The sequence below is a fragment of the Schistocerca piceifrons genome, chromosome 9 (assembly GCF_021461385.2).
Source record: "Schistocerca piceifrons isolate TAMUIC-IGC-003096 chromosome 9, iqSchPice1.1, whole genome shotgun sequence".
Classification (NCBI taxonomy): Eukaryota; Metazoa; Arthropoda; class Insecta; order Orthoptera; family Acrididae; genus Schistocerca; species Schistocerca piceifrons.
Window position 1 is genome coordinate 35,286,207 of NC_060146.1, and position 26,454 is coordinate 35,312,660.

At 45.4% G+C, this 26,454-nt stretch overlaps 1 protein-coding gene and 1 pseudogene across 1 annotated transcript in view; one reads left to right on the forward strand and one right to left on the reverse strand.

Moving 5' to 3' along the window:
- Nucleotides 1-6,817: 6,817 nt before the first annotated feature.
- LOC124717314 (1,5-anhydro-D-fructose reductase-like) overlaps nt 6,818-26,454 on the reverse strand; it is a 42,720-nt gene continuing 23,083 nt past the window's right edge. Inside the window, exons 4-7 of the mRNA XM_047244145.1 lie at nt 20,394-20,650; nt 19,202-19,361; nt 13,655-13,752; nt 6,818-6,923 (exon numbers count right to left, since the gene is read on the reverse strand). Of these exons, the coding sequence (XP_047100101.1) occupies nt 6,881-6,923; nt 13,655-13,752; nt 19,202-19,361; nt 20,394-20,650 (558 nt within the window). The 3' untranslated portion in view covers nt 6,818-6,880. The remainder of the gene's footprint in view (nt 6,924-13,654; nt 13,753-19,201; nt 19,362-20,393; nt 20,651-26,454) is intronic.
- On the forward strand, nt 24,979-25,096 carry LOC124717590 (annotated as a pseudogene).

The window sequence follows — 26,454 nt, forward strand, 5'->3', positions numbered from 1 at the left end:
ACGGGGGAAAGACCCTTGTTGGTTTGTAAACAATACTGATCATTCGAATCTGTTAAATCACCGACTTCGGTATTCGAGAGTGCAAATGTCAGTTTACTCTACTTGTTTCTAGTTAGTCAATGGTTTACAGCACGCTGCACCTCGCTAAAGTTTGGTGTTTGTGGAGAAATAATTTACAGTGTATATGTTGGTCATTATGTTGCGCTAGTGATGGGGAGACTAGAGCGGTGTTCTTGATATCGAGAAGTACAGCGAAAATTGATGGTACTCGACGATATAGTCCCTGGTTGGAGATCGGTTTGATGCTGCAATATTCTTGCGAGCATGGTTTATATTTGATGACCTGTACACAAATTTGCGATGTTTAATTGTCTGTGCAAAATGGTGATCAGTGTAAAATAGTTTATTACTACTGAGTGTAGCGTCTGTAGATAGAAAGAACAGGTTGGGGGTGTATAGATTGAGGGAGCTATCGGTGCAATTTAGCAATCTTTGCAAAATAACGACAAAAAGCCCAAGAAAGAAAATGCTCTATTGATTGTGCTGGGATATAGGAGTGGTGAGAACATTTGACTATGTTGAGAACAGGAAGGCCATCACGTTATGTCCGGGAGGAACTCTGGCTTTGACGATGTTTTGGTTAACAGATTCTGTAAGGGCAGGAATTTTGGCACATGCAAGCCGAGACAATACGAAAGCGAGCATTAACTATTTCTGGGGTGTGCTATGGAATTTAGTAGAGTTAGACTTGGTTATTATTTTAGATAGCAATGTGAGTCAAGATTGATAAGGTTCGTTGGTTTCTTGCAATTGAAATGGTATGTAGCTAAGCGCAGTGAAGTGTGAGTCGAACGTGACGTAGGGTCCGTTCGAATCGCTAAGGAGAAAGCAGGTTCTGCTATTGTGGAACGGAACCCTGCAGTGTCTTCGCCAGACCGCAGTTAGAGTGATGGCATGGAGGAACGTCGAACATGCGTGGCTCTGCTTAGTGCATGCTGTGCAAATAAACGCCCGGTCATTAACGGCGGCTGCATACAACTTTGGCTTGTGTTTGGCTTCTGCTCGTGGTTGCGCTCCCGCCCGATCACGTCAGCACGTATGTGTAGGTGAACACGTATTTGGATAGGAATTTCTCAGGTGTTATGTATGAATGGGGGTGCCGCCACCCCATGCTTGTGGTAGCCGAGTAGGGGCTGTGTGCGGTTTGACATCTGAGGGATGCATCACTTATCGCTACCTCCCGTGTACTGTAATGGACAGGGGGCGGTGGACTGTGCCTGCGTGCGTTGATTGCATTATTTCGGGAGCGGGTCTGTAGGCCATGATATGCGCTATTTGGGCAGTTTACGAGTACTTAGCGTGTTTACACATCAGTGTGCTGTATTATTTAGGAGCAGTTTGCAAGTCTGTACTGAAATGATTTCGGAAAATTAGAGTTGTTTGCATATCTGCAGACTGTGTATTGTGACCCCAAGCATAACATGGCGAGTGTTTTGCGTCACTGTGATAAATATATTCGATCACCTAAAGAAAATGTTTGAAACTAAATAGAGTGAACTCCTTCTTTACTCCCCTCAGCAGCCCAGAGCAGGCTGAGTCGTTTTCCCTCACAATCTTGGTATATGTCAGGAAACGGATGACACCGTCATAAACCTCGTGGAGAACACACTGTTCGCTGCCATCATGGATAACTGTACTTGCGTCATCAGCTGGTGTCACTGTGGCATCCTCTGACGGCGGGGAAATGTACTAAGACAGTTGGGGTCTGGAGCTCGTGGTGAACACACTAGCTGGCGCCATCTTAGATTATGGTACTTGCGTCAGTACAGTGTCCTCTAGTGGCATCGATATGAACTAAGTCAGTTGGGCTATGGACTCAGTGGCAAATACACTTGGTGGTGGTTCTCCCTCTAAGTGTTTAAATAAAGGTTGGTGTATGATTTAGACAGTTGATGATTAGCAAGCAAGGAGGAATTGGCGGTCCAGTGGATGAGGTCAGTACAAGTGTGCTTTCTTTCGTCGCAATTTTCTTAGGTTGGTGGCGAAAGCGCAAATGGCCTTTCTTTACTGACAGAATTCAAACTCGGCGACGGTTCCTAGGAAGAGGTGGCGGTCTGGACCTTGAAAAGTAGTTGAAAGTAGATAGGTGAAAGTACAGTGAACACCTTTTTGATAGCTATATGAAATTGTAAATTGAATTATTTAATATGATTAAAATTGAAATGGAATTAAGTACTTAGGTAATTGATAGGTTAGATGTGCGATGCGGATGTTAGCATATTTGCCGGCCGCTGTGGCCGAGCGGTTCTGGGCGCTACAGTCTGAAACCGGGTGACCGCAACGGTCGCAGGTTCGAATCCTGCCTCGGACATGGATGTGTGTGATGTCCTTAGGTTAGTTAGGTTTAATTAGTTCTAAGTTCTAGGCGACTGATCACCTCAGAAGTTAAGTCGTATAGTGCTCAGAGCCATTTGAACCATTTTTTTTTTTTGTTAGCATATTTACAGAAGACTATGTCCGCTGTGTGTATGGAGGTGGCGGCAAAGCGTGTGTGACGTAAGCAGTCGGACGCCCATGAGCCAGTGGCGTGGCGAGTGTCTGGTTATAACACGTGCGTGAGACAGAGCAGACAATCTTGTGTCATCACATGACGCCACAGTAGCGTCCTCTGGTGGTCACGAAATGAACTAAGCCACTTGAGCTCTGGAGCTCGTGGTGGATACATCGGGTGCAGCCACCTTGAATAACAGAACTTAAGTCATGATCTGACATTAGGAGAGTGCCTTCTGGTGGCACCAATGTCAACTAAGCCAGTTGCAGTCCAGACTCAGTGGAGAACACATCCGCTTGAAAGTGGTTAAATAATAAATATAAGTCCATTTTCCCGCCATTATCGTAGGTGTGACGCATTATCATGTTGGAATTTGAATTTCGCACCATTTCCTGGGGGGAGTGGGGTTAGGTTAGTGGAGGTAGCCCAATTGACCTTCTTCCCGCCAAAATAAAAACTTCCCGCCAAAATCGGCCATCTTGGATGACGTCACAGTGGCGCTCTCTGGTGGCGACGATATCAACTAAGCCAATTGGGCTCTAGAGCTCGTGGCGAACACACTTGCTTGAAACTGGTTAAATAATAAAGACAAGTCTCTTTTTCCCACCATTTTTCTTGGTGTGATGCATTATCCTGTTGGAGTTTTAACTTCGCGCCATATTTGTGGAGGAGGGGGTGTGGCACTTTCCCGCCAAAATTCAAACTTCCTGCCAAAATCAGCTATCTTGAATGACGTCATGCGCTGTTGCCAAGTCTACAAGCCGCCATCTTGGGTACATCTGGCAACAATGCACAGTGGGGCAGAATGTTGGTTGTTTCCATACTCCCAGAGTGAGTGAAATGAATGTGGAGCACGTACGTGAGACATTAATAAGGAGTCCAAAGAAATCGGTGCATCGTGCATCCCATAAGTTCGAAATGGCTCCAATGACAGTGTGGAAAGTCCTGCGACAAAAGTTGTTTGTGAAACCATTCAAATTGGAACTACTGCTGAAGTTCAATGACGACGACAAAGACAAGCGTTTTCAGTTTTGTTCGTAGTTGCAACAATTGAATGAGGATGTGGGTGGCATTGTTGATGGCTTAATTTTTAGTGACGAAGCCACTTTTCATACTAATGGGAAAGTTAACAGGCATAATTGTCGAATCTGGGATACAAAGCATCCACACGAATGCACTGAATTTGAGCATGATTCCCCAAAGGTAAGTGTTTTTTGTGCCTTGTCACGTCGAAAACTGTACGGGCCATTCGTTTTCGCCGAGAGCGCTGTCACTGGATATTCCTATTTGGACATGTTTCAGCAATGGCTGACGCCTCAAATGCAAACGGACTCTCCGTTCATCATTCATCAGTGTGGTGTCACCGCCAGACACCACACTTGCTAGGTGGTAGCCTTTAAATCGGCCGCGGCCCATTAGTACATGTCGGACCCGCGTGTCGCCACTGTCAGTGATAGCAGACCGAGCGCCACCACACGGCAGGTCTAGAGAGACTTCCTGGCACTCGCCCCAGTACAGCCGACTTTGCCAGAAGGGGATCACTGACAATCACGCTCTCAATTGCCGAGACGATAGTTAGCATAGCCTTCAGCTACATTTGCTACGACCTAGCAAGGCGCCGTATTCAATTGCTAATTAATACTTTCAAATTCTGAAGGTGGCAGGGGTAAAATACAGGGAGCGAAAGGCTATTTACAATTTGTACAGAAACCAGATGGCAGTTATAAGAGTCGAGGGGCATGAAAGGGAAGCAGTGGTTGGGAAAGGAGTGAGACAGGGTTGTAGCCTCTCCCCGATGTTATTCAATCTGTATATTGAGCAAGCAGTAAAGGAAACAAAAGAAAAATTCGGAGTAGGTATTAAAATTCATGGAGAAGAAGTAAAAACTTTGAGGTTCGCCGATGACATTGTAATTCTGTCAGAGACAGCAAAGGACTTGGAAGAGCAGTTGAACGGAATGGACAGTGTCTTGAAAGGCGGATATAAGATGAACATCAACAAAAGCAAAACGAGGATTATGGAATGTAGTCAATTAAGTCGGGTGATGCTGAGGGAACTAGATTAGGAAATGAGACACTTAAAGTAGTAAAGGAGTTTTGCTATTTAGGGAGTAAAATAACTGATGATGGTCGAAGTAGAGAGGATATAAAATGTAGACTGGCAATGGCAAGGAAAGCGTTTCTCAAGAAGAGAAATTTGTTAACATCGAGTATAGATTTAAGTGTCAGGAAGTCGTTTCTGAAAGTATTTGTATGGAGTGTAGCCATGTATGGAAGTGAAACATGGACAATAACTAGTTTGGACAAGAAGAGAATAGAAACTTTCGAAATGTGATGCTACAGAAGAATGCTGAAGATAAGGTGGGTAGATCACGTAACTAATGAGGAGGTATTGAGTAGGATTGGGGAGAAGAGAAGTTTGTGGCACAACTTGACTAGAAGAAGGGATCAGTTGGTAGGACATGTTTTGAGGCAACAAGGGATCACAAATTTAGCATTGGAGGGCACCTTGGAGGGTAAAAATCGTAGAGGGAGACCAAGAGATGAATACACTAAGCAGATTCAGAAGGATGTAGGTTGCAGTAGGTACTGGGAGATGAAGAAGCTTGCACAGGATAGAGTAGCATGGAGAGCTGCATCAAACCAGTCTCAGGACTGAAGACCACAACAACAACATTATGAAGCACGTATCATCAAGAGCGATGTTCTACAATTATGGATTAAAGTTAAGTATTCCAGAAGCTACGTACTTTTCTTTATAGCATTCATTACGTATCCTGTTTCAGGCCTCACGCCAGCCTGCGTGAGTTTAAGCGCGTGCCTTTCGGCTTCCTCTCATTGTGTCTAGGCTGTCTTGCCTAGACACAACAATCAGGATGGGGCTCCACCCCATTTTCATCGTGAAGTTCGTGGTTACCTGTAGACGGAGCTGCCGCATCGATGGATCGGCCGTGCTATAGAAGGGACAGCTGTTTTATGAAATGGCCTCCCCCATCACCAGATCTCACTCCGTGCGACTTTCTTCTGTGGGGACACATTAAAGATCTGTTGTATGTACCGCCTCTACCACGTGACGTAGCAGAGCTCCGGCATAGAAAACGGGAAGCGACTGCCGCAGTCGACGATGCCATGCTGAGACGGGTACGGCAAGAATTCGATTACCGTATTGACGTCTGCCGGGTTACTCATGGTTCGCATATCGAATATTTGTAGAAAAAACTTTCAGAGTTTCTCTTCAAAATGCAATTGTTATGGCATCTGTACAATGTTTAGTTCTTGTGCAATAAATAATTTTAAGTGTTCCAGAACTTTATGTACGCCCTGTGTTACAAATCGGCGCTTTGTGAATATAAGTTTACAAAATTAAAACAAACCTAAAAATAAGTTACAGTTCCCAGAAGTGTATACATGATTCTGAAGCGCAGTATGAGTAAACGTTTTCACATACATTTATACACTTATGTATAGATGTGTATATATGTGCACATAAACATGTTTACTCATACTGTGCATCAAAAACATGTATCCACTAACGGAAACAGTTATTTATCTTTCATTTGACTTACTTTATGAACTTATATTCACAATGTGCCACTTTGTAACATACCATTGAAGTCTGGCCAGGGCCAGAATTAACCAAAACCTGAGAAAAGAAAGAAAAAAAAACTGTGAAGATCGAACCTTGGGCTCAACATCATAACCGTATACGTGCATCTCACCACCAGTTGTGATCCTCTTAAGGAACATGTCATTCTGACGTGCACGATCGGAAAGATCTTCACAGACTGCGAAGCGAGGGTTTCCTGGTCTTGACTCATGATCCGTGGGTCGACCTTGGAGGCAACACGATGCTTTGCAAGATGCTGTGTCAGGATTTCATGACATGACCCAACTGAAATGTTACATTCTTCTGCAACCTCTCGGACCGTCAGTCTTCCATTGGTACGCACGATTTCGTTGACATTTCGCCCCAACACACAGAAACTACGGATGTTCCGCAACTTTTTGAACAGACTTCGCAGACATGTACGAACTTTCATTGACTTCTCACCATATCTTCTGGATGCTTCACTTTTGATGTCAGGCAGCCAATTTAGAGCAGGATATGAAATGTATTATGAATGGAAATATCGATGAAAGAAATTCAGTTGAGAAATGCGATTTTCTAATAAAATGTTTTATTATTGCTTTAATGGTACAAAGGTAATTCATCAGTATTATTGTCAACACCATTTTCTCAAACTGATAAAGAAACGTTATGATCTAGGTATACTTCAGCCGGTGCCAAGCTTGCAGCTTTTCCTTGGCTCATAACGTTCGCTCCTCATGACTAGTAGCGATCAAACCACGGGAACTCGGGATGGCGTCCGAGTCTGTAAATGAAATGTAACAGAAAATATAGAGTAACTACTAAAGCTGTAAATTAAGAATGGTCTGGTCACTTAAATCCATAGAAAGGAGAGCTGAAAAGTATTCTTTAAGATTGTTAGATACCAAGTAGTCTTATCTTGAGCGTACACATTCATTTCTGTTTATATACAGGGTGTTTCAAAGTTTTTGCATCAACCGTGTGGGGATGATAGATCACGTCATGGGGAACAACTTCTCTTAGAGACAAAACGTTCGATACTCTTTCTTAGCGATGTTAGGCGTCGTTTTAGATTGCTATAAGAGGTGTCAGGACATCGCAACTCTTCTTCTAGTGAACAGCACTAGGTGTAGAAAAACTGAACATTCTAATTCGAATCTAAAATATCCTTCTCCACGTACAGACACCCATTCTTATGATTTTTTTTAAACAACGCTGTCAATTTACTGGGCTAGGTAGTATGCTGCACATCTGGTTAGTAGACCCTGGTCGTTGCATGCAATCTCGTCCTCCCAGGGTGGGAAAATACTAAAAGGATGCCTTCTTCTTCTTGCGATACGGCCTCTGTAGGACCACGGGTAGCCCCTTCGTGGACTGCATTTTCCTCTTCTTCTCCCAGAACCTCTTCATTCTTTCTCCTCTCCTCTCCCGCTCTTCTTCCGAGATCTTCAGATTCCGTTTCTCCTGGCGGCTGCACTGGTGACATTCTAATCTTTTCCTGTATTCTTCCCTGTCGTTGATCTCCGGCATATTTGTCGGTGTATATTTGTTCCTCCAGTTTTCCTTTCCTTCGACCTTTATCCCCAATTCGAACCAGTCCTTCCGAAGTTCAACAACCCACTTGGTTCCTGTCTTTCCCCTTGTCCTCCCTGTTGTTTCCCACACTCCCTTCATCATCCTGTCCATACTCATTCTAACTACATATCCAGCAAACCTTGCCCTTTTGAGTCTGATTTCCCCAGATATTGTTCTCATGTTCCGGTACAATTCTTCCCTAGGTCTTCGCATCCACCTCTATCCACCTCTTTTGGGACCTAGTGTTTTTCTCAGTATTTTGCTCTCTTCTTTCTCTAGTTACTCTGCCCCATTTCTTCCTAGTGTCATCGTCTCAGCAGCATATAATACTGCATTCCTCACTGTTGCCTTGTAGTGGCTTCTTTGCCTCTGTGGATATATTCTTTTTATTGTATACCTCTCTCGTCATGCAGAAGGCTGACGTCATCTTCTTTATCCTATCTGTTATTCCCTCCTTGCTCCTGTTCCTTCCTGTTAGAAATTCTCCCAGGTATTTAAATTTGTCCACCATTTGCACAGTGCCTTCCGGTGTTTCCCAGTTTGCAGTGGTGTTTAATGTCTTTGTCTTGTTACAGGCGATCCTCAGTCCCACCTTTCTGGCTACCTTAGTTAAGTTGTCGAGTTGTGTCTTTGCGTCTTTTTCCGTCTCACTTACTATTGCCATGTCATCTGCAAAGGCTAGGCAGTCCATTTGAGCCCTGTTATCCTTTTTGTCCCCCACATGGGTCTTTGGTATTCCCATTTCCTCGTTTATTGCTCTCCACTGCCTGATCACTTCGTCCAGTGCTATATTGAACAACATTGGTGACAATCCATCTCCCTGTTTAACACCAGTCTTGATCTCAAATGCCTAGCATCGCTGGGAACATTTTGCCTCCAGTTCTTCCCCATTACGAGATCAATCGCCCCTAGACGTTTGTCGCAACTCCCTGTAGACAGGTAGGTACGCAGAGTGGCAAGAAGCGCCAAAGAAACTGGTATAGTCATGCGTATTCAAATACAGAAATGTGTAAACCGGCAGAATACGGCGCTGCGGTCGGCAACGCCTGTACAAGACAAGTGTCTGGCGCAGTTGTTACATCGGTTACTGCTGCAGGTTATCAAGATTTAAGTGAGTTTGAACGTGGTGTTATAGTCGGTGCACGAGCGATGGGACACAGCATCTCCGAGGAAGCGATGAAATGGGGATTTTGCCATAGACCATTTCACGAGTGTACCGTGAATATCAGGAATGCGGTACTACATCAAATCTCCAACACTGCTGCGGTCGGAAAAAGATCCTGCAAGAACGGGGCCAACGACGACTAAAGAGAATGGTTCAACGTGACAAAAGTGCAACCCTTCCGCGAATTGGTGCATATTTCAATGCTGGACCATCAACAAGTGTCATTCAACGAAACGTCATCGATATGAGCTTTTGAGACTAAGGCCCACTCGTGTGTCCTTGATGACAGCACTACACAAAGCTTTACGCCTCGCCTGGGCCCGTAAACACTGACATTGGACTGCTGATGGCTGAAAACATGTTCCCTCGTCGGACGAGTCTCGTTTCAAATAGTATTGAGTCGATGAACGTGTTCGGGTATGGAGACAGCCTCATGAATCCGTGGACCCTGCATGTCAGGAGCGGACTGTTCAAGGTGGTGGAGGGTCTGTAATGGTGTGGGGCGTGTGCAGTTGGAGTGATACGGGACCCCTGATACGTCTAGATACGATTCTGACAGGTGACACGTACGTAAGAATCCTGTCTGATCACCCGCATACACTCATGTCCATTGTGTATTCCGACGGACTTGGACAATTTCAGCAGGACAATGCAACTCCCCGTACGTCCAGAATCGCTACAGAGTGGCTCCAGGAACACTCTTCTGATCTGAAACATTTCTCTAGACATGAACGTTACTGAGCATATCTGGGATATCTTGCAACGAGCTGTTCATAAGAGACCTCCACCCCCTCGTACTTTTACGGATTTATGGACAGCCCTGCAGCATTCATGGTGTCGTTTTCCTCCAGCACTACTTCAGACATTAATCGAGTCTGCGTACTCGCAGGGACCCTACACGATATTAGGCAGGTGTACCAGTTTCTTTGGCTCTTCAATGTATGAATGCGTGGTGCCTGTTCTTTCGGACATGGCCGTCAACTCCAGAGGGACATAAGACAGAATCAGCCGAGACGAGCGAATATGTGCACCGGACTGGGATTCGAGCTATGCGGATAGATGGCTCTCGATGGAATTGTGGATCACCCGTGAGGCCAGCCTAGACAGTCCGCGTAGTTGCGATAACGCTGTACCCGGATGGCACAATGATTAATGCACCTGCCTAGTAAGCAGGAGATCCGGGGCTCGAATCCCGGTTCGGTACACATTTCCGCTCATCGCCGCTGATTCTGCGTAGCGTTCTGCTGCGGATGACAGCAGTGAACCCATTCTATTTACATATAATCGTAACAAACAGTCTGTAAAGCTTGTAAGTGTGTTGCAGGATAGGTTGTGCTGAGATATAGCTGCTCAGATAAAAATTCGATACGTTGCGCCGTTTCCGATTTAATTAGCAGCGAAGTTCGTCAATCGTGTCGTTGGGCGCGAAAATTACAGCAGCCTTCCAAATACAGTTAGTGTCATTTGTTCCCATAACACGGATGACAAAGTACGAGACTGCTCAGCCTTTGGCTCCTGTTCGATCTTTGCTACAGTCCCATGAGCAAATTTTTGCATCGCTGCCTTGTTCTGTTTTAGGAAACCAAATGAAGCACATATTTGGCAACTCAGTCCTTGTCACACCACTTGAATTTACATGCGCGAAGTCCTCATTGGCTATTTACAGTGCTTATTTACTCGGAAAAAATGTAAGATAACGAATTTTTTTCTTCATAATTTTTTCTCAGCATAACCTACGCAGCGACGTCAGTTTCTGACTACTCTCTGTACAGTTTATGTTGCGTAAATCCACTGTGAGGAGATCCGCAAGGATGTAGAATATACCACACAAAGAAAAAGACTGTGGAACAAAAGCAAATATGCGCTTTTCATTTACTAGAACATAAAGTATTATCAAAAATGTCTTGCACAGACATCTATCTCATTTAGATACGAAAACTAATTACATGTTTAACTTTTTATGATGGGTGTATAATACTTGTTTTATTGTGTTAAACCGCCTTTAACGTAAAAAAATACCTCTTAATGAACAAATTATAGCAGCGTTTTAATTTTTCAATTCGTTCAGTAACTATATGAAATACTGGAAACAGTGTTTTTGGTATCCATGGAAGCTGATGAATTCTTCTCGGGCTATCAGCTGAGTGGTGGTGTCGTCTTGTCGCGAAGTTTCGATGAGTTTCGTACCCATCATCTTCAGCTGATGGGTACGAAACTCATCATTGGAATACGCCGAGAAAGACTGCAGCCGGCCGAAGTGGCCGTGCGGTTACAGGCGCTGCAGTCTGGAACCGCAAGACCGCTACGATCGCAGGTTCGAATCCTGCCTCGGGCATGGATGTTTGTGATGTCCTTAGGTTAGTTAGGTTTAACTAGTTCTAAGTTCTAGGGGACTAATGACCTCAGCAGTTGAGTTCCATAGCGCTCAGAGCCATTTGAACCATTTTTTTGAAAGACTGCAGTCGCATATATCCATGGAAGCTATTACACTGGTAACCTGCAATGGGGCTGGGTAACCACTTAAGACATTAAGTGATATAGAAATACGAGGCGTGTTCAGAAAGAAAGTGTACTGTGACCATAACGGGTTGTAGTTTGTTGATTTTTGATGGTTGGCAACACTGACTGGATGAGTGACGGGGAGGGGGGTGGCGGGGGTATCCCCTGACCAGAGCGAGCACCGCAGGAACACTGCAGCATGTAAACGCCAGTTGTAGTGTACAGTTACGTGAAGGATGTAGGTAAGTAATCCCGGCAAGTGCGAGTCACGTGCTGTGATCCACTTACTACTCGCGGAAGGAATAACACCTTCCGAAATTTTGCCACAAGTCCAAACGGCTTACGGCGAAGGTGTTATGAACAGAACGAGTAGTGTTTAGTGGTGTAGGGAATTTAGTGGAGGCAGAAAAAATGTTCATGACGAACAGAAGAGTGGATGACCTTCCATTTTGGCTGAGGAATTGGTGCAAAAGATCGAGAAAACTGTTCGTGAAGACAGCCGTTAGATATTGGATGAAATTTCTGCGATGGTCTGACAACTCTGTAGAACTGTCTTATACGAGACACTCACAGGAACGCTGGGATACCGGAAAGTGTGCGCTAGGTAGATCTCAAAACAGGTGACAGAGCAGCGTAAGAAAAATGGGTCAATAGCGGCCGCGAGTTTTTTGGGTGATTCGAATTGGAAGGTGAGGCTTTCTTAGTTCTGTTGTGACTGGGGATGAAACACGGGTAGCTCATTACAAGCCTGAATGAAAAAGACGATCGCTACAGTGGCGTCACAACAATTTCTCATCTGTCAAAAAAATCAGAACCACGATTTCGGGCAAAAAAATTATGGCCTAAGAGTTTTGGGACCGAAAAGGCATAATTTGAATTTTTGCCTCAATGACACACCATCAATCCACAGCGATATTGTGAGATCCTAGGGAAACTCAAAAGCAGTGGAATGCTTAGGAGAGGAGTGTGCTTATTGCACGACAACGCCCGTCCTCGCACAGCCTTAGCCACCAAGGCTCTCTTGGACTCATTTGGTTGGGATGTTTTAAACCATTTCCTCACTCGGCACCTTTAGATTACCATCTCTTTACTCCCCTGAAAGCATACATAAGTGTAATTAAATTTTCAACCGGCGAACAGATGCAGAAAGAGATTCTAAAGTGGAGGTAAGGAACTGGGGAGGGGGGGGGGGGGAGGGAGTTTTCCGAGGAGGGCACAAAGAAGCTTGTGGCACGGCTCACAACATACACTGAACTGGGTGGCCTTTATGTGGAATAATATCAACAAGTGTATCAACGACAGCCTGTAATTTTCAAATACACATTTCCTAAAAAATGTAAAAATCTGGTATAGTTCCTTTCTAAAAATTTCTCATGAACAAGGTTTTAATATGAACTCACAGTTACATCAATTAAAAAATCCTTGTTAAAAAGTTTTGGTGTTAGAGCTATCGTATGTTATTAGCATTAGTTATCTCTTGATACCTTTTATACCATTTGCCAGAGAGCTGATCGTCGCGAAGTGGAAACCACTGTGAAAATCCGACGAGGCTTCTCACAGACGTTTTGTGCAGTTTCTCTAGTATGCCCGTCGATCGCATCAAGACGCTCGTTTCAGTTGTGAGCGCACTGTGAGCGACTAAAGGTGGCTAGAACCCTGCCGGGAATCGAACCCGTGTCCCCTGCGTGGTAAGCAGTAATGCTATCGCTACGGAGGCGGACCTAGAACAGCAATCTCTCCCGCAGCCCACCTACCACTACTGCCACGCACTTCCTTCTTCTTGGCAATTCTCAGCCGCACTCAGCAGGGGCAGTGAAGACGCTCCTGCAGCCTTTTCGAAGGAAAGTGTTCGATCACCCACAACACAGTCCTAATTGGCTCGTCCTGAGTATCATCTCTGTTCACATAAAATGCTGGATACGAAGACAACACTTGAGCGTCGGCTACGCGCTATAGCCCAGCGTAGAGAATTATCGGAAAACACAGGCGGCTGCCCTCTATGACTATGGTGCTGGAAATTTGGTATAACGCTCCGACAAATTAAATCGGAGCGGCGACTATGTAGAGAAGTACCTGGAAGGTGTAGCTAAATGTGCAAAGAAAACAGTTCTGATTTTCACTGTGGTTTCCATTTCGCGACCGGTCGTTCCTTACTATTCGAACAACCCTCATAACTTTGTCCGTTTGGAGAGAATAACTTACGTATGTCTGTATGCTGTGAAATAAATTTTTTCATTTTAACATTAATATAAAATAAAATTATATTATTTAGTTACCCAGGAAGGACGTGCTCATTCGCCTGTCTGCCTTTTGGTCCCTTATCCAAAGCCTCCAGGGCTTCCATCTCTTCTGGGGACAGTTCGAAATCGAACACCTGAAAGTTAAATAAAAAGCGTTCATTAGTTTCGTGTTACTACAGTTCATAAGTGACATACTTCAAGGCTGTGCGTAGAGGTCAAAATTTACTTCTGTACTCCGCAAGCCATGCAATGGAATGTAGTCGAATTAAGTCGGGTGATGCTGAGGGAATTAGATTAGGAAATGAGACAATTAAAGTAGTAAAGGAGTTTTGCTATTTGGGGAGCAAAATCACTGATGATGGTCGAAGTAGAGAGGATATCAAATGTAGACTGGCAATGGCAAGGAAAGCGTTCCTGAAGAAGAAAAATTTGTTAACATCGAGTATAGATTTAAGTGTCAGGAACACGTTTCTGAAAGTATTTGTGTGGAGTGTAGCCATGTATGGAAGTGAAACATGGACGATAAATAGTGTGGACAAGAAGATAATAGAAGCTTTCGAAATGTGGTGCTACAGAAGAATGCTGAAGATTAGATGGGTAGATCACATAACTAATGAGGAGGTATTGAATAGAATTGGGCAGAAGAGGAGTTTGTGGCACAACTTGACAAGAAGAAGGGACCGGTAGGTAGGACATGTTTTGAGGCATCAAAGGATCACCAATTTAGTACTGGAGGGCAGCGTGGAGGGTAAAAATCGTAGAGGATGACCAACGGATGAATACACTAAGCAGATTCAGAAAGATGTAGGTTGCAGTAAGTACTGGGAGATGAAGAAGCTTGCACAGGATAGAGTAGCATGGAGAACCGCATCAAACCAGTCTCAGGACTGAAGACAACAACAACAACAACAACTCCGCAAGCCACAGCAAGGCGTTTGGCTGAGGGTTAATTTTCTTCCCTTTGTGTTTCAAAGATTGTCAGCACCCCTCTATAAAAGACCGAATTCCTCTAGTTTTACCGCCCTGGTCGTTATGCAAGACGTACAAAGGGGTGCCGAAAAGAAATGCCTCCGATGCAGAATGTTAATAACGTTTGTTCTATTTTTTTAAAAAATTAAGAGTTTTCACATAAAAAATTCCAAGGCATTACGTTTCAGCACGCTCTCGTACGCATTTAATAATGATTGTCCGATAATTTAGATTAAGTTCCGAGACATGTGAGTGACTTGAATAACAGAACCCATTACGTTATTCTCAATGGCGAGTGTTCATCAGGGCAAGCGTATCGTCAAGAGTGCCCCACAGAAGTGTGACAGGATCATACATCTGTAGACATAAATGATCTAGAGAACAGGATGAGCAGCAATTTGCGGCTGTTTGCTGATAACGCTTTGCTGTACGGGAAGGTGTCGAAATACTGTATTGCCAGACGTGGATATGAACCGTTGTCCTCCCGAAAGGGAGTCCAATGTGCTGGTCAGGCTGGTCAGTGTGTCACCTCGCACGATCCCTCTCTCGACATTTGCCTTTATGCCCCCGTCGTGGTTTTTCCACCGCTCTCTTTACTGTTGGTGTTGTTGTAGTTGCCAGTCTGAAGAGTGATTTGATGCACCTGTGCAAACGTCTTCATCTCTGCATTACTACCGCAACCTACATCCTTTTCAACCTTCATACTGTGTCCAAGCGTTGGTCAGTCTCCAATTTCTCCCACTCCCCCTCCCATCACACACATTTCCATCCACAACCATACTAGCAATTCCTTGGTGCCTCAGGATGTGCGATCCAACTGGGTCCTTCTTTTAGTCAAGCTGAGCAACAAACTTCTAAAATTCGGTTAACTATTTTCTTATTAATTAGTCCATTTAACCGTCCAAACTTCATCCTTTTCCTCTAATGCCATATCTTAAAAGTTTTCCTATCTTGTTTGAACTGCTTATCGTCCGCTTTTCAAATTTGCATAAGGCTAGACTCCACACCAGAAAACACTTCGCTTCACTTTTGTTGATACTAAATGATTCCTAATTCCTATTTTTTCAGATATTAATTTCTATCTAATGCCAGCCTGCATTTTATACCCTCTCTACATCATGCGCTGTCAATTATTTTACTGCCCAGACAGCAAAATGCATCTACTGCTTTCGGTGTCTCGTTTTCGAGTTATATCTCCGCAGCATCAATTGATTCGACTGGATTCCTTCATTCTTGTTTTACTTTTGTTGATATACATCTTATATCTTACTTCCAAGACACTGTCCAATCATTTTCTCTTCCAAGCCTTATTCTCTCTCTGACAGAATTACAATGTCATCAGCACATCTCAATGTTTTTTCACTCATTCTGAACATTAATTTTTTTTCCAAACATCAGACTTCCTTCAGAGCTTGTCCAATGTCCATTTTGAGAAACGTCGTGTACAGGCTATAACCCTTTCTCACTGCCTTCTCAACTTTCATGCCCTTCGACTATTATAACTACCACGTGGTTTCTGCATGGGTTGCAAATAACATTTCGCTTCCTATAGTTTTCCCCTGTCAGTTCCAAATTTTCGAGGAGTGTAGTCCAGTCACCATTGCCACAAATTTTCTTCAAGTTTGCAAATGCTATATAAGTAAGGTTGCCTTTCTTCGACCTCAAATGGTTCAAATGGCTCTGAGCACTATGGGACAACATCTGAGGTCATCAGTCCCCTAGACCTTGGACTACTTAAACCTAACTAACCTAAGGACATCACACACATCCATGCCGGAGGTAGGATTCGAACCTGCGACCGTAGCAGCAGCGCTGTTCCGGACTGAAGCGCCTAGGACAGCTCGACCACAACGGCCGGCTTCTTCGACCTTTCTCTTCACATTTCGTATTTTCCGTTTTCCAAATTAATGTATCGGAATTTCTCAGATCAGTTGTGAGTGCTTGGCAACGGTTAGAAGCAGCATACGTCTATGTGGAAGTTATGGCCTTGGCAGAGCCATAACTCTTCCAACTGGTGTGCAAGATGTATGAGACAGGCGAATTATTCTCAGACTTCAAGAAGAATGCTGTGATTCCAGTTACGAAGAAATCAGGTGTTGTCAGGTGTCTATATTACCGAACTAGCAGTTGGTTGCAAGATGCTACACTTGTTCTTTATGGAAGAATGCAAAAACTGGTAGAAGCTGACCTCGGGGAAATGGAGGAACACGCGAGGCAATACTGACCGTGCGAGTTACCTTAGCAGATAGGTTAAGGAAAGGCAAAGCTGCGTTTATAGCATTTCTAGACTTAGAGAAAAGTTTTTGCAATATTGACTGGAATACACTGTTTGAAATTCTGAAGGTAGCAAGGGTAAAATACAGGGAGCGCTATTGACAACTTGTACAGAAACCAGACGACAGTTGTAAGAGTTGAGGGGCATAAAAGGGAAGCAGTGGTTGAGAAGGGAGTGAGACAAGGTTGTAGTCTATGCACGAATTTATCTAATCTTTTCAACATGCAAGCAGTAAGGGAAAACAAAGAAAACTTTGGAGTTGGAATTAAAGATTAGGCAGAAGAAATAAGACCTTTGAAGTTTGCTGATAGAAATCTAATTCTGTCAGAGACAGCAAAAGACTTGGAAGAGCAGTTGAATGGCATGGAGAGTGTCGCGAAAGAAGGATATAAGATGAACATCAACAAAAGCAAAATAGTGACAATGGATTCTAGTCGAATTAAATCAGGTGATGCTGAGGGATTCAGATTAGGAAAGGAGAAAGTTAAAGAGTTAAATGAGTTTTTTTATTTGCAGAGCAAAATACCTGATGATGGTCGATGTAAAGAGTATATAAAATGTAGACTGGCAGTGGGAAGAAAAGCGTTTCTGAAGAAGAGAAATTTGTTAACATCGAATATAGATTTAAGTGTTATGAAGTCTTTTCTGAAAATATTTCTATGCAGTGTAGCCATGTATGTAAGTGAGACATGGAAGATACACATTTCAGACAAGAAGAAACTAGAAGATTTTGGAATGTGGTGCTACAGAAGAATTCTGAAAATTAGATGGGTAGATCATGTAAATGTTGAGATAGTGAATATAATTGTGTTCTGGCGTGACCGCAAGCGCCAGAACGAAGAAGAGGAACCCAAGACCAGAGAAGGCGGTGAGACGATGGCAGCCAACAGTGCGCTGACCAGGACGTCACGTCGATAGGAGCGGCATCTAGCCGGAGCGAATATAAGCGTGGCTCATGCTAGCCTCGGCACTTCCTATCAACTCTGATCCTCACCCCCCCTCCTTTTCCTCGGCTCCCCCCCCCTTTTATCTTCTTTTTTCCCCGCCTACCCTCTCTCTGCCCCTCTTCTCTCCCCCGAGTCCTTTTGCATTTCCCATTCCCTCTCATGTCTTCCCTTCTCCTCCCCCCCCCCCCCACTTATAAGTCCTCTACCTCCTTCGGTTCCCCCCCTTTCGTTTTTCCTCTCCTGCCTCCTTGTTTTCCCCCTCATCTGTCGAGGTCCCCCCCCCCCCCCGCCCCTCCCCGTCTGCCCTTGGCTTTGTGCCGACATTTTAGTGCAGTGTTTACAGTGAGTGTTCATTGTTGTACTGTCGCTGCTTGTGATTTTTTTTATATCTCTTGCGAACAGAAACCAGACTGTCGCCGTGTTTTTTAATTGTCTGTCTACTATTTTACCTGTCTGCTTCCTGTGTATTTTATTACCATTGCCAACCCTTTGTTTTATCTTTTAACTTTCCACAATTTTCCGCCGTTTTACTATTTAAGTCACCGTTTTATCGCCTGCTTTTATTGTTTCTTATCTTCTTCTTATGTTTTAAAAAGTCTGTAGGCTGAAGAGCAGCCAGCCCGCCCCCCTTAGGGGGGAATCGAAATTCAATCAAGGAAAAAAAAAATAGCGTCTGCCAGACACCAGTGGACAGCATTAGCACGGCCTAGCAGAGAGTGTGCTACAATTGCAGATAGTAGTGATCCGTATCAATCACTTGTCTGGACTTTGTCTATATCGAAGAACATAACTGTTTGCATGTCGCCCATCACTTTCGACACCATTGTTATTTCAAAGTTAAATATTGTCAATTTGCTTTATTGAAATAAAACTACTAACGGTATTTGCTTGAATTGTTGTATAGCATTGCGAGAAAGCAGCATCCCTTAGGCACACTATACGATACGAGTGGGCAAGACGCCACAAATTGGGGAGAGAAGAAATTTGTGGCACTACCTGACTAGAAGATGAAGTGTGCGGGGTTAAAATCGTTGTGGGAAACAGAGAAATGAATACAGTAAGCGGATTCAGAAGGATAAAGAATACAGTAGTTGTTCAGAGATGAAGAGGTTTGCACAGAGGAGAGCAGCATGGAGAGCTGCATCTTTGGAGTGAAGATCACTACCACAACAATAACAATAACAACAACGGCAACATGTATATGGGGGGAAGTGGATACAGGACTACGAAGAGGACAATAGAAAAACTAATTTCAGTTTTTCCTGAATTTTTCGTTTCTTGCTTTCGACTGCTAGGGTGGTCTTCATCGTCGATCAACTGGGGCACTACTCGGCTCATCCAGTCAAGGTCACGCTTCCAGTCGAGGCACGAAGTCGAGCTAGAGCTACTCACCGCGAAGTTCTCCTTGATGCGTGCTGGGTTGGAGCTCTTGGGAATTACGGCGACCTCGAGCTGCATCAGGAAGCGGATGAGCACCTGGGCCGTCGTCTTGCCGTGCTTCTGCGCTATTTGCTTCACCAGCGGGTCGCTCAGCTGGTTGTACCGTGGTAGTCTGCAATCAGAGTCAGCGGGGCTGTCAATCCATCTCCAGCAATATTGCGTCGCCTTACAGACATGATAGGTTAACTGAGGTACCGGGTGATCAAAAAGTCAGTATAAATTTGAAAACTTAATAAACCACGGAATAATGTAGATAGAGAGAGGTAAAAATTGACACACATGCTTGGAATGACACGGGGTTTTGTTAGAACAAAAAAAAAAAAATAACAAAGTTCACAGAATGGCCGACAGATGGCGCTGGACAGCAAAACGTCAGTGACTGCTACCGTGACGGGTGAGAGGTACGCCGATATGTTACAGAATCGCATCATCCCCAACCTGACTGATAAACACCTGCTGGAACGTACGATGTTTATGCAGGATGGCGCTCCACCCCATATTGCTAGACGCGTGAAAGATCTCTTGCCAGCGTCGTTTGGTGATGATCGTGTGCTCAGCCGCCACTTTCGTCATGCTTGGCCTCCCAGGTCCCCAGACCTCAGTCCGTGCGATTATTGGCTTTGGGGTTACCTGAAGTTGCAAGTGTATCGTGATCGACCGACATCTCTAGGGATGCTGAAAGACAACATCCGACTCCAATGCCTCACCATAACTCCGGACATGCTTTACAATGCTGTTCACAACATTATTCCTCGACTACAGCTATTGTTGAGGAATGATGGTGGACATATTGAGCATTTCCTACAAAGAACATCATCTTTGCTTTGTCTTACTTTGTTATGCTAATTATTGCTATTCTGATCAAATGAAGCGCCATCTGTCGGACTTTTTTCAACCTTTGTATTTTTTCGGTTCTAATAAAACCCCATGTTATTCCAAGCATGTGTGTCAATTTGTACCTCTCTATCTATATCATTCCGTGTTTTATTCAGTTTTCAAATTTATACTGACTTTTTGATCACCCGGTACATGAAAAAATTCACCACTACTGCATTTAGTGACGCTTTCCTAAAGACTGCACTATCATATCAAAAGGATCTCGACATCCTTGCGTAATGCGGGATTGACCTCAGATGCCACCTACTTGCTGACATCTCCGCCATGGCTCTCGACGAACGGGTAGATGTGCGGCGAGCCGAGTGGTCCGAAGGCGCAGAAGGTGATGTCGAGGGCGCGGCAGAAGGCCCTGAGCTCGCGCTGCTGGAAGTAGACGTGCATCTCCACCTGCAGGTTGGACGGCTTGATGCGCGCTGACTCCCACACGCGCTTGATCTGGCGCGCGTTGAAGTTGGACAGACCTATGGAGCGAGCACGGCCCGCGTCCACCTGGGCCTCCATTCCCTGCACGTAGTAAGCAAACAGTCAAAACCATCTATACTCTTACAGAAGCACACTATATGGTCAAAAATATTCAGACGTCCTTACAAAACCTCGAATTGACCACTAGATGTCAGTATATAAGGGGCGTTCAAAAAGAAACGAGCCAGAGGCATAATTGCAGAAACCAGTACCTGTATGTTAGAAGTATTGACCTTGGTTGTTGAGACACTTTTCCCACTGTGACACAAGGCGGTGCATAGCTATCTCATAAACTTTCTGTGGCTGCGATGTTAACCAGTTCCGCACATACAGCTGAACTTTGTCATCCGAGGTGAATCATTTGCCCCTCAGAGCCTTCCTAAGGGGACCCAAAATTTCTGCAGGAGTGCCGCGACTGTGTTGGCCATATGAAGTTTTGCGTTGCCGTGGAGCAGAATGACCCCATGGGTGAGAGTGCCTGGTCGTTTTGATTTGATCACTTGGCGAAGGGTCGTCGAGGTTTGCGAGTAACGCTGGGCGTTCACTGTTGTCCCGTGCTGCAGGAAGTGAATCAGAAGGGGCCATCTTGGTCGAAGAAGAACGTCAGCATAAGGTTTCGTGCACTCGTGTGGATAGCCTTGGCTTTTTGGGTGGTGGTGACCCTGGATGCTTCCACTGGAGACTGTCGTTTTGATTCTGGTTCGAAGTGATGACACCATGAGTCATCTCCAACTGCCACTCGTGCCAGGAACTCATTCCCTTCCCGATCGTGGCGCTGCAGATGAGCAAGACAGTGGGCCATTCGACATACTTCCTGGTGTAGTTGAAGACCGTGGTACAACCATTGGCCACACACTTTGCGCATGTGCGGTCGTTCCTTCATGATGGTGTGAACACTTCCGATGTTCAGTCCGACCAAGGCGGCTATGGCTTTCACTGTCACTCGGCGGTCCTGGGTAAGAGTGCATCCACCAGGTGGTCGATGTCATCAGTAATGCAGTCTAGTGCTCCAGACCTTGCAACATCGGCTAACAACACCCGTCCTTCCCTGAAGTGCTTGTGTCACGCATTGTCTCTTGCAAGGGACATGCAGTGTTCGCCGTACACTTGTGACATTCTTCGATGAATGTCCGATCCTCCTACTGCTTCCGCTGTCAGAAAACGAACAACACCTCTTTGCTCGTCCTTTGACGCCTCCATCTCATTGTTTGCAATGCGACTGGCAGCGTTGAACGACTCACGCATGGTGCTGCTAGCTCTTTATTGTCACATGAGATGTACGCGTGCCCTCTAGCGACAGGCTGTGAACTTCCACGCTCTGGTCGCCACCACACCTCGTTGCACACGCCACGGTATTACCCTCATGTCACTGGTTTGTGCATTCCATACTCCAGCTCATTTCTTTTTGTATGCCCCTGGCCATTAAAATTGCTACACCGAGAAGAAATGCAGATGATAAATGGGTATTCATTGGACAAATATATTATACTAGAACTGACATGTGATTACATTTTGACGCAATATGGGTGCATAGATCCTGAGAAATCAGTACTCAGAACAACCACCTCTGGCCGTAATAACGGCCTTGATACGCCTGGGCATTGAGTCAAACAGAGCTTGGATGGCGTGTACAGGTACAGCTGCCCATGCATACCACAGTTCATGAAGAGTAGTGACTGGCGTATTGTGACGAGCCAGTTGCTCGGCCACCATTGACCAGACATTTCCAGTTGGTGACAGATCTGTAGAATGTGCTGGTCAGGGCAGCAATCGAACATTTTCTGTATCCAGAAAGGCCCGTACAGGACCTGCAACATGTGCGGTCGTGCATTATCCTGCTGAAATGTAGGGTATCGCACGGATCGAATGAAGGGTAGAGCCACGGGTCGTAACACATCTGAAATGTAACGTCCACTGTTCAAAGTGCCGTCAATGCGAACAAGGGGTGACCGAGGCGTGTAACCAATGGCACCCCATACCATCACGCTGTGTGATACGCCAGTATGGCGATGACGAATACACGATTTCAATGTGCGTTCACCGCGATGTCGCCAACCACAGATGCGACCATCATGATGCTGTAAACAGAACCTGGATTCATCAGAAAAAATTACGTTTTGCCATTCGTACACCCAGGTTCGTTGTTGAGTACACCATCGCAGGCGCTCCTGTCTGTGATGCAGCGTCGAGGGTAACCGCAGCCATGGTCTCCGAGCTGATAGTCCATGCTGCTGCAAACGTCATCGAACTGTTCGTGCAGATGGTTGTTGTCTTGCAAACGTCCCCATCTGTTGACTCAGGGACTGAGACGTGGCTGCACGATCCGTTACAGCCATGCGGATAAGATGCCTGTCATCTCGACTGCTAGCGATACGAGGCCGTTGGGATCCAGCACGGCGTTCCGTATTACCCTCCTGAACCCACCGATTCCATATTCTTACAGTCATTGGATCTCGACCAACGGGAGAAGCAATGTCGCGATACGATAAACCGCAATCGCGATAGGCTACAATCCGACCTTTATCAAAGTCGGAAACGTGATGGTACGTATTTCTCCTCCTTACACGAGGCATCACAACAACGTTTCACCAGGCAACGCCGGTCAACTGCTATTGGAAACTGCTGTTGGAAACTTTCCTCATGTCAGCACGTTGTAGGTGTCGCCACTCGCGCCAACCTTGTGTGAATGCTCTGAAAAGCTAATCATTTGCATGTCACAGCATCTTCTTCCTGTCGGTTAAATTTCGTGGTGTAGCAATTTTAATGGCCAGGAGTGTAATAGGAGGCGGGAGCTGTTGTGTTGTCAGTATAGAAGCAACGACATCACAAAGGGTCAGTCAGGAAAGCTTAGTGACTTTGAACATGGACCAGTCATTTGATACGACCCAGTTAACAAATGTGTCAGGGACATTTCAACCTTTCTAAAACTACTCGACTGTCGGTGCTATTATTGTCAAGAAGGAATAACCACAGCTAAAGCACGACCAAGCAGACCCCTTGTACTGATAGTACCAACAGTAGAGTTACAATACTCACTGTGCATAGCGAGGAAAAAGAATGGAGTACAGTGGTAGAGCGAATCCTTATGAGCCAGACATTTCTGTGCTCAGTGCTGAGTGATGCTTGAGGTGGTGCGGGGAGCGATACCGCTGCTCAGTGGATGATTTGAAGCCGGCCGGAGTGGCCTTGCGGTTCTAGGCTCTACAATCTGGAGCCGCGTGGCCGCTACGGTCGCAGGTTCGAATCAAAATGGTTCAAATGGCTCTGAGCACTATGGGACTCAACTGCTGTGGTCATAAGTCCCCTAGAACTTAGAACTACTTAAACCTAACTAACCTAAGGACATCACACACATCCATGCCCGAGGCAGGATTAGAACCTGCGACCGTAGCGGTCGTGCGGTTCCAGACTGTAGCGCCTTTAACCGCTCGGCCACTCCGGCCGGCGGTTCGAATCCTCCCTCGGGCATGGATGTGTGTGATGTCCTTAGGTTAGTTAGGTTTAAGTAGTTCTAGGGGACTGATGACCACAGCAGTTAAGTCCCATAGTGCTCAGAGCCATTTTGATGACTGGAAACCAGGGATTTGGAGTGATGACTCACGCTACATCATGTGCCAGGGTTTGGGTTTGGCGAATGCCTGAATAAAATTATCTGCCGGACTCGCATTAGGGAAGACGACGGCTCAAAACCGCGTCCGGCCATCCTGATTTAGGTTTTCTGTGATTCTTCACAGATAAATGCCAGGATGCTTACTGTGAAAGGGCACGGCCTTCTCCATGCTTTCCCTTACCTGATGGGACCGATTACCTCGGTGTTTGGTCCTTTCTCCCAAATCAACCAGCCAACCAAATGCGGACGGACATGAACGCATTTTACACCGCTGTGTACTGCGTGCACGATGACATTCCAGAAATGGACAGGTCTGCCCAGAGACAGAACGTGAACCTCACGGAACTCCTGTTGGATGAGTTAGAACGTCGACTTCACTCCAGTGTTCAACATCACTACCTTCTCTGGTTTTGGCTACTGAGAAACAATATGCTGCCGTTCCTCAACAGACATACAGGCACCTCACTGAGAGAGACCCCAGCAGAGTTGAAACCGTCATAAAGGTGAAGGGTGGACACACCACACATTAGCAAATGGTTGAAATGGCTCTGAGCACTATGGCACTTAACATCTGAGGTCATCAGTCCCCTAGAACTTAGAACCACTTAAACCTAACTAACCTAAGGACATCACACACAGCCATGCCCGAGAGAGGATTCGGACCTGCGACCGTAGCGGTCCCGCGGTTCCAGACTGAAGCGCCTAGAACCGCACGGCCACACCGGCAGACCACACATTAACATTCACGAATAGGTGTCTGAGTAACGGCCTTGCCGCAGTGGATACACCCGTTCCCGTCAGAACACCGAAGTTAAGCGCTGTTGGGTGTGGCTGGCACTTGGGTGGGTGACCATCCAGGCCGCCATACGCTGTTGCCATTTTTCGGGGTGCACTCAGCCTCGTGATGCCAATTGAGGAGCTACTCGACCGAATAGTAGCGGCTTCGGTCACAGAAAACCATAGTAACGGCCGGGAGAGCAGTGTGCTGACCACACGCCCCTCCTAACCGCATCCTCAGCTGAGGATGACACGGCGGTCGGATGGTACCGATGGGCCACTTGTGGCCTGAAGACGGAGTGCTACGTGCTGTGTAATAGGCGCCTCGATATTTATTATCGTCTGGTGTATACGGGGCGTTTAATGAAACACAGACTAGCGTCTGAGACTGTAGCTGTCGTTAGCGTAATATTCGTCCCGAAGATGCACGCCATTCTATTCGGTACAAGTCTCTTCATCTTGTAATTTTGTGCCCGTCTTACACCAGAGAGTACACAAGCGAACGAAAATCACCAAACGAGAATTCTGACGTAATGAAGACGAGTTGACAGTGTTCGGTCGTGTTCCGGTTGTTGTCGGTACTTCAGGCAACCCAACCATCACAAGTAGTTCCCGTTTCCCGTCCTGGAACTAACAGTGGAGAGAGCATCGGTCTGGTGATTTGCGAGGCAACTACACACGTCAAAAAGAGTTTTTGCAATACCCCAATTCCCAGAACTCCTGAAGATACACGTTGATTGAGGATATTGTATCACAGACTCAGTCCCTTTGACTGTTCAGAGATGTCACTAAACCCGCCCAAAGATGCAAAGTACCATGCATGAGCAGTGCCTATTAGACGGATGGGGCCGAAAGCCGATCAGTTCCAGTCATTCCACCAGAAAAGAGGAACATGGCTAGTGTTGTGTGTAGTTCAACCATGCCGAGACCGTCAATAACGCCGTTCGATCGCGTCCACATTGTTACTTTGTGCCAGGAAGGGCTCTCAACAAGGAAAGTGGGCCGGCCGTTGTGGCCGAGAGGTTCTAGGCGCTACAGTCTGGAACCACGCAGGTTCGAATCCTGCCTCGGGCAGGGATGTGTGTGATATCCTTAGGTTAGTTAGGTTTAAGTAGTTCTAAGTTCTAGGGGACTGATGACCTCAGAATTTAAGTCCCATAGTGCTCAGAGCCATTTGAACAACAAGGAAAGCGTCCAGGCGTCTCGGAGTGAACCAAAGTGATGTTGTTCGGACATGGAGGAGATTAGATTAGATTAGAGTAGATTAATACTAGTTCCATGGATCATGAATACGATATTTCGTAATGATGTGGAACGAGTCAAATTTTCCAATACATGACATAATTAGGTTAATTTAACAACATACTTAAGTTAATATAACAACTTTATTTTTTGTGTTTTTTTATTTTTATTTTTTTATTTTTTTAATATTTTTTTCTTAATTTATATCTAAAAATTC